The sequence below is a fragment of the Triticum aestivum genome, chromosome 1B (assembly GCF_018294505.1).
Source record: "Triticum aestivum cultivar Chinese Spring chromosome 1B, IWGSC CS RefSeq v2.1, whole genome shotgun sequence".
Classification (NCBI taxonomy): domain Eukaryota; kingdom Viridiplantae; phylum Streptophyta; class Magnoliopsida; order Poales; family Poaceae; genus Triticum; species Triticum aestivum.
This window is the reverse complement of record NC_057795.1, coordinates 475,011,143-475,019,520: the sequence shown is the minus strand read 5'-3', so window position 1 is coordinate 475,019,520 and position 8,378 is coordinate 475,011,143. Positions and strand designations below refer to the sequence as shown.

Below are 8,378 nucleotides of genomic sequence, written 5' to 3'. Positions count from 1 at the left end.
AGCAAAACTGTGCCTCTCGCAAAAGAAAAAGTTAGAAAACACGTTTTTCCCCTTCCGAAAGAGGCACGTCCGTGCCTCTCGCGAAAGCACAACCGTGCCTCTGGCGGAAGCAAAACCGTGCATCTCGCGAAAGAAAAAAAACAGAAAACGCGTTTTTCCCTTTCCGAAAGAGGCACGCCCGTGCCTCTAGCGAAAGCACAACCATACCTCTGGCGGAAGCAAAACCGTGCCTCTCGCGAAAGAAGAAAAAAAACAGAAAACATGTTTTTTTTTCTTTTCCGAAAGAGGCACGCCCGTGCCTCTGGCTGAAGCAAAACCGCGCCTCTCGAGAAAAAAATGCATTTTTTGAATTTTTTTTTTGATTGAAAAGCTAGGGAAGACCGGTAGAAAACCAAAACGTCAAAAAAACTAAAAAAAAACCTTTTAAAAAGCCGAAAACGCGTGTGTAAAAATAAAAAAAATAAAATCCGGAGGGAGCGCCCAGAACGCGACACGTGGCGAATGACTGTGAGCGCGCCAAGTGACGCTGATCGTTGCGAGGCTCCCGAAGGAGCGCTTGTTAATTAGTTGCTCCCGCCATAACCACGCCGCCATCCCATTGCGAACGTGCTACTTTCATCTTTGTATATCTTTACTTCGTTCATTTTGTCTTCTGTTTTTTGTTTTCTGTATTTCGTTTTTTCTCTCTTTTTCTTCCTCCTGGGTTCAATGAACTTTTTATTAAAAATCGATGAACTTTTATCAATTTCGATGAACTATTTCAAATTCAATGGACTTTTTTCAAATTTTATGAACTTTTTTTTCTAATTCGATGAACTTTTTTCAAATTCAATGAACTTTTTTTCAAGATTGATGAACTTTTTTCAAGATTCATGAACTTTTTTCAAAATCGATGAACTTTTAAAAAAAAATCAATGAACCTTTTTTCAAATCGATGAACTTTTTTCAAAATTTGATAAACTTTTTTCAAATTTGATTTTTTTAAAGTCAACATGGTCAACTACAAAGCAGTCAAAATTTTAATTTGTGAACTTTTTTCAAAATGAATGAACTTTTTTTTTCAAATCTATTGAACTTTTTTGATTTTCCAAATGTTTTCAGAACCGATGAATTTTTTCATTTTTTGTACGAACCTTTTAAATATATGAACTTTGTTCAAGTTCACATTTCTCATTGTGAATTCTGTTTTCATTTTTATTATAAAATAACACGTATACTAGACTGGATATTATGCTACATATTAATGTTATTCTAATACGAGGGTCAAATACAGTTTTGTCCTTGAAATGGACAAAGAGATTAGTTGGCGTAGTGGTTCTTGTCTTGGGTACATAAGTTTGCAGGCACAGATTGAATCATGCTTCTCCCACAATTTCATCTAGTTTTTAGCTGTACACATGCGGATAAGCATTTTTCTCCTCGTCACGTTGACTGGGCCGGCCCGCTCCGCATAGTGTGCGGGCGCCACTAGCGCTAACCAGCGCAGAGGGCGCCGAAGAGGAGGACTCTCTCCCGGGAGCTCCTATACGGCGCTGCAGGCGCCCGTTCGTGCTCCTGGCACCTGCAGCGCCCCGCACTGGGCCGGCCCATGAAACGCGAAGCCTGGCGAATGCAAAAGCTCGCAAAAGAAAACGCGACAAAAACTGCAATATACAGGTTTCGAACTCAATACGTCGAGTTCACGTACAGGTACCCAGCCACACGAGCGACTCGCTTTCTATGATTGGTAACAGAGGCAAAATGCTTAATAACAATGCTGCAACGCTGTTTCATTGCATATTGCACCACTTAATTTTTTTGAATAAAGAAATCAGCGCAGGCCTCCAGAAGCTCCAGTGCATAGCGGACGGCTAAAGCGTGCGGAGAATGTCAAGAGAGGGCGGGGTCGACCGATATTGACATGGGAGGAGTTCGTTAAGAGAGACCTGAAGGATTGGAGTATCGACAAAGAGCTAGCTATGGACAGGGGTGCGTGGAAGCTTCTATCCATGTGCCAGAGCCATGAGTTGGTTGCGAGATCTTATGGGTTTCACCTCTAGCCTACCCCAACTTGTTTGGGACTAAAGGCTTTGTTGTTGTTGTTGTTGTTGTTTGTTGTTGTAAAGAACACATCAATTTGAAAAGGCATTAGTGAATTGAAAGGATAAGTTCACAAAAATAAAAAAAGTTTGTGAATTCAAAAAAAGTTCATCGGATTTGAAAAAAGTTCATAGAATTTGACAAAACGTTCATCAACTTCGAAAAAATTCATAGAACTTTTAGAAAATGTTCATTGAATTTCAGAAAAAATAATAATTGAATTTAAAAAAGTTCATAAAATTCAAAAAAGTTCATTGAATTTCAAGAAAAGTTCAACAATTTACAAAAAGTTCATCAATTTTGAAAAAAGGTTCACAAAATTTGATAAAAGTTCATCGAATTTGGAAAAAAGTTCACCGAGTTAGAAAAAAGTTCACCGAATTTGAAAAAAAGTTCATCAAATTCGAAAAAAGTTGATCAATATTTATAAAAAATTATCAAATTTGAAAAAAGTTCATCGAACTTGAAAAAAAGTTCTCCAGACTAAAAAAAGTTCATAGAATTTGAAGATAGTTCATCATATTCGAAAAATATTTCGTCAATGAAAAAAAAGTTCATTGAATTTAAAAAGTGCGTGCATATTTGTAAAATAAAAAGGAAAATAAAAATAGAAGAAACAGGAAAAAAAGAAAAAAAGAAAATACAAACAAGAAAGAGAAAAAAAGAAACGAAAAGAAAGAACTAAAAGAGCCGATGGGAGAAACTCAACATAGTACGTGTGTTGTCCAGGTGGTTTGCGCAGCTCTTTGTAAACCAAGAGATCGTGGGTTCGAGTTCTTACCGATGCCACCTTTTTCAGTTTTTTGCATAAACAGTGAACGGAACCAATTGGACCAGCCCAATCGCGGCGGGGGGTCGTCCGCTGCAGGCGCCCGTTAGCGAAATGGCCTATAACGGGCGCCTGCAGCGCCAAATAGGATTTCCCCTCTCTCCCATTTCCTCTCCTATTTCTTCTAATCGTTACGCTCGCGTGTGTGGGCTGGCCCAATACGATGCAGGAGGAGGGAAAACCTTCAGCGAGAGTTTCCTCTCGTCTCGCTTAATGCGAGATATAGAGGCTGCGAGCAACTAGGAAGGAGCCGGTCTATCGTCTGGGCCGATGCATGTCCAATCTGGTGCGGGCCAACAGCTTACACAACAAACCCATTTTCCTTCTAGAAAAACAAACCCATTTTTCCTTCTCGCCCCGCTCAAAATAAAAAATCCTTCTCGCCAATTTTTTTCTTCACCCCCACTGAAGACCCGAGATCTACGGCTCTGGACGCTGCTGTGGCAGGTGCTGGCGGAGACGCATGCGTCTTCCCAGCCCCACCCACACGCCCACACGCGAAACAAACGAGACCAGACCGAACCAACCCAACCCAAAAGCACAGGCAGGCGACGCAAGCTCACCCGATCGACCCCCCCCCTTCCTCTGTCATTCCCTCGTCTTCCCCCGCCCCCTCCCCACCCGCGTCAACCAAACCCTAACTCGCCCCACCCCCAAATCCCTCCCCGCCTCTCGATCTCGCCGCCGCCGCAGCCAAAACCCTACGCCCTTCCCGCCGCCGCCACCGGTAAGCCCCTCCGCTCGCCTCTCCCCTCTCCCCTGATCCCTACGTGTCTCGATTCGGTCCGGGAGCGTGGCTTCTCGCCCCGCGGTTTGATCTAGGGGCGCGGCGGAATGCGGCCCGTCGTAGGGCGGCGCCCGGCGCGTGGCCGGGTGCCGTGCCCGCCGCTGAATTCGGTCGGCCTGGGCGGTCCCGCGCCACGGGATCGCGCTTTCCGGCGGCTTGGCGGCGTCGGAGGCCGAGGGGCGCGCCCCCTCGTGCTCGGCTGATGCCCCGCGTCTCTAATTGTTGTGAATTTCGGAGGTGCTTGGATTCCAGGGGTTCCCCTCTGTTCGTCATGTATTGGGGGAGCCATGGTGCTGTTGTGTGCTGCTGGGCTGTTCCTGTTTCATAGGAGGAGATATATAGTTTCCCTGTTTTTTGCTGGCTGAAGATTTGGTGCTAGGTTTTATAGGACCATGGGGATGCGGAAGCTGGTTTTAAGGCTACTGGTGCAAGCAACTCGTACGGCGAAACTACTTGTCGTGTTATGTGTTGTAGCAAATATGTTGGCCGCTAGCTTTGTCGTTATGCGTTGGTTGTCGTATTCCGGTAGCTGATTATGATAACCAATCACAATTTAATGTAGCTTGCATGAAGAAGAAGTGTTATGATGGGAAGAGATTGAGGTTAATTGTCGTATTCCGTTAGTTGATTATGATAACCAATCACAATTTAATGTAGCTTGTATGTCAGAAGAAACGTTACGATATGACGAGATTGAGGTCAATTGTCGTATTCCGTTAGTTGATTATGATAACCAATCACAATTTAATGTAGCTTGTATGTCAGAAGAAACGTTACGATACAAAGAGATTGAGGTCAATTGTCGTATTCTGTTAGTTGATTATGATAATCAATCACAATTTAATTAGCTTGTATGTCAGAAGAAACGTCACGATATGAAGAGATTGAGGTCAATTGTCGTATTCCGTTAGTTGATTATGATAACCAGTCACAATTTAATGTGGCTTGTATGTCGGAAGAAAGGTTACGATACGAAGAGATTGAGGTCAAACCGAAGTGGTGCCATACTAATTAAGCTTATGTAGCTTGCTTTATATAGCAAAGTAATTCTGCAGTACTTGCCATGTGGACAACTTAGTATGCTTTCGCTAGCGGCTTATCGGGCCTCTTAATTGCTGTGACGTCAGCTGTAATATAGACGCTAGTGAATTAATTTTTGTATGTAACGGACGCTTGGGTCAGCCTTGCTGTTTGGAACTTGTAGACTGGGGTAGGTGAACAGAGTCTGTCACTTCACAGTTTATCTAATTCCTACTTTGTGCTCCGGTGTGTGTAAACTATAAATTTATGACTTGTTTGCTCTCGTAGATAAAATGGAAAAAGGTTGCCTTGGATATGCCTAATGAAAAATAAGCAACTAATAATAAAGAAGTAATGCAACTGTAAATATGAGTCACTGGAATGAAATTTATTATTATTATTATTTGATTTTGAGAGGTTTTTGATGAGCTGCATCCGCTTTTAGAAACATCTGCTTATCTAGAACCACTGCCAGGAAGAGGCACTTAGTTGCAACTGTTTGAATGTTTCTACTTTGTTTGAGGGCAAAGCTTCCCTGTTATCCTGAATAGTTGGTAGTATTTTGATTCTTAGAAACCCTATTGGGTCAGCTGAATACTTTCTGAGCGCAACTAATTGAGCTGTGCTTATCCAAGCACAGATTGTGATGCTATTGATCAGCATGTCAAGGTGAGGATCGCTAATAAATACTGGGCCAAATGCTAGGATCGTAGTACGCTTCTTGGATCTCTATGATCAACTTGTGTTCCATTGAAAATCTTACTCCACTCATTGTCAACCAGGCATATAGCGATTATTCAGATGACAACTTCTTAAACAATTTTCTGGATTTTTTGTCTATAAACTATAATGTTTTATTCTTGGAATTAAGGTGTGCTTAGATGGGTATATTTATCATTTTTGGTAGAAAAGAACCTATATATATTTTACTAGAGTGATAATTTTGTTGAAACTTGGCTGCAGGTAAACAACCTTTCGGCTATTCGTTTTGGAAATGCCGTCTGCATCCAAATCCAAGGCAAAGGATAGGGCAGCTGCTTTCAAAGCAGCAAAAGAGCAACCTAAGGTGGCTGTCAAGCCAGTGGGGAATGGCACCGGTGCAAGTACTTTTAATAACCTCTCTGGAAAATTTCATCTTTTGGAGCCATCATCCTCTTTGCTCGGTAGCCAGGGTAACGAAAAGTTGAGGAATACAGATGAAATAGACGAGCATTCTCGTAGCTCGCATGGTACAGGGGACTTTGATTGCACCTCAAATAATGGTAGCTGTTCTGGAGAGTCAGAAGATACAAAGGAAAAATCAACCAGCACTGCGCCTCGAGTGGACTCTATTCCTGGATGTGATCTTGATAAACGTGAGAAGATCAGACAAAAGAATGAGAAGAAGCATCAAAGGCAGAAGGAGAGGCGTGCCCAGGAATTGCACGAGCGTTGCAAGGGATACCTAATGTCCAGAAAGTTGGAGACACTTGCTCAGAAGCTTGTTGCAATGGGTTTCTCATCAGACCAGGCAACGATGGCCCTTGTACATAACGAGGGCTGTCTTGAGGAGTCTGTTGCCTGGCTATGTAATTTTGATGGCAGTGATGAAACGAAGCAGCAAGCTGCAGCAGCTCAACAGTCTGGAGCTAATTTGAAGATTGATATAACTGATGAGCTCGCAAAGATTGTGATCCTGGAGGCGAAATTTAAGTGTACAAAGCAAGAGGTAGAAAGGGCTATTGTTTCTTCTGAGGGTGATCTAGAAAAGGCTGAAGAGGCCTTGAAGACCCAGAAGCAAGAATCAGCAACAACCGCATCTAAGCCTGAAGTGTCTGGTGATTCAAGTGGCTTGGTTAACAAGCAGCAGGTCATGCTTGCGCAGAACCCAGCAAGGCCTCAAACAAATGGGTTCTCTTCAGTAGGGGCTCAGCAAATGAGGAGAGATGAGAAGGACCCAAATTACAAGCTTTTAGTTAATGGTAGTGGCCCAAAAGAACCTGCAGTTAAAGGGTTTCAACCATTGGCCACAACAGTGAAGTCAGATTTGGTCCGTCAACAATTTTTTCAACCCGAGAAGAGGCGGGTTATTGCCAATTCGGTTCCATCAGCTCCTTATGTGACATCATCTCCGGTGCCTGTTGCAGTGCCACAAATTAAGGCAGAAACACGACATGTGGCAGCAGGCAATGAGATGAAAAGTGCAATGCATAACGGAAGCTTGCGAGATCCGGTAGTTGTGATGCAGCGTCTTCAATCCGCAGCTGCCAAGCAAAGTCTACCATCCACAAGCCATAGTATGTTTGCATCAGAGCCACCTTCAAGGGAATGGTACATGAATGGCGCATCAGGGGTGGATATGATGTTGAATGGTGGTTTAGGGCATGGACTACGTAATATGAGTTTGGAGAATGCTAATTCTGCCAAGCAGCAGTTCATGCATGCAAACCATCAACAAAGTTTTGTTTCCAATCCTGTGGAGCTGACTGCTAATGGTTGGGGTGGTACATGGGGTCCTGGAGGTGCATCATCTTCCCAGGCTGGGGCGTCGGCACATGGGACGTTCAGAGGAGGATGGAGCTCATCCGAGCCGTCTTCAGCTTTATCTCATGCTGATTGGAGAAGCAATGCGCCAGCACCATGCGACTACACTTCAATAGATTGGAGCCTCGACACAACATTGTTAAACCCTGCAGCGAAGAGCGAATGGCTGTCAGACACATGGTCAACCATGTTCATGGGTGGCAGATCCACAAGGCCTGCTGGGGGGAACCTTGGCCTTGGTGGTGCAGGAGGCATGAATGGGTTGCATGAGAGCAGCAGTGGTCTTCCAATGGAGCCTGCTCCATCACCCCGCCCTTATGAGTGGCCTTCTTTCTGCAGGGGAGGATCTTCCTAGTTCCGGAACCCTGTAGGTAAGAAAGAAGTCATTGAATAAGAAAAAAGTAAAAGATGTCATTTGTTTCTGTTCTTGTTTTTGTCTCGTTGGAGTTGGTTGAAAAGAGTTTTACTTCTTGTGTATTGAACCGTGTTTGTGTACCTTTGACTGTTGGCCGAGATAAGTCTTCATTCTATGGAGTCCATGTGCATGCAAATGAAGAAAGAAATTGAAGCTATCTTTGCTGAAATGGATGGACGCTTTCTCTCTTAGTAATGGCCAGTTCTTTTGGGCAGCTTAAAAAACAAGCTGCCTCTCCTCAACTTAAAATAAATAAGGCATTCTTTAAATTTGTTGAGGCTTCTAAACTAGTTATCCCATAACTAGTTCAGAAGCCTCAGTGAATAAAGGAGGTGACTTATGGGGAAGCTGGGAAGGAGGCGGCTTATCTTTGAAGTCGCCAAAAGAACTGGCCAGTATTTAGCTTACTCGAGGTTTCCAGTCCAATCCATTATCCGTTTATGAAGGTTGAGAAAGCGGATGCATATTTTTTTTGTATCCAGGTAAGTCCTGAACGTTTGGATCTTGCTCATGGCAAATCGACTTCTATTGACGCGAGGATGACAAATTTAGTAGAAAATTGCTTGTCAACTAAAGTTGCCTCTTTTGCGTCAATAAAAAGTGTTTGATTTGCCATGGATAAAAGCCTAACTTTTGAGATTTATCTTTTCCGTATTATTTTGGATTGCTGGAGATGAAGCTGCTAGATTAGCTATAACATCTGTGCGATGTGATACTAGTCTAGA

At 43.3% G+C, this 8,378-nt stretch overlaps 1 protein-coding gene across 1 annotated transcript; it reads left to right on the top strand.

Annotated features, from left to right (window-relative positions):
* Positions 1 to 3,476: 3,476 nt before the first annotated feature.
* LOC123132486 (uncharacterized) lies at positions 3,477 to 7,822 on the top strand. The gene is made up of 2 exons (XM_044552291.1): positions 3,477 to 3,635; positions 5,679 to 7,822. Exon 2 carries the CDS (start codon positions 5,710 to 5,712, stop codon positions 7,591 to 7,593), a length of 1,884 nt encoding a protein of 627 aa, XP_044408226.1. The 5' UTR covers positions 3,477 to 3,635; positions 5,679 to 5,709; the 3' UTR covers positions 7,594 to 7,822.
* The last annotated feature ends 556 nt before the right edge of the window (positions 7,823 to 8,378 follow it).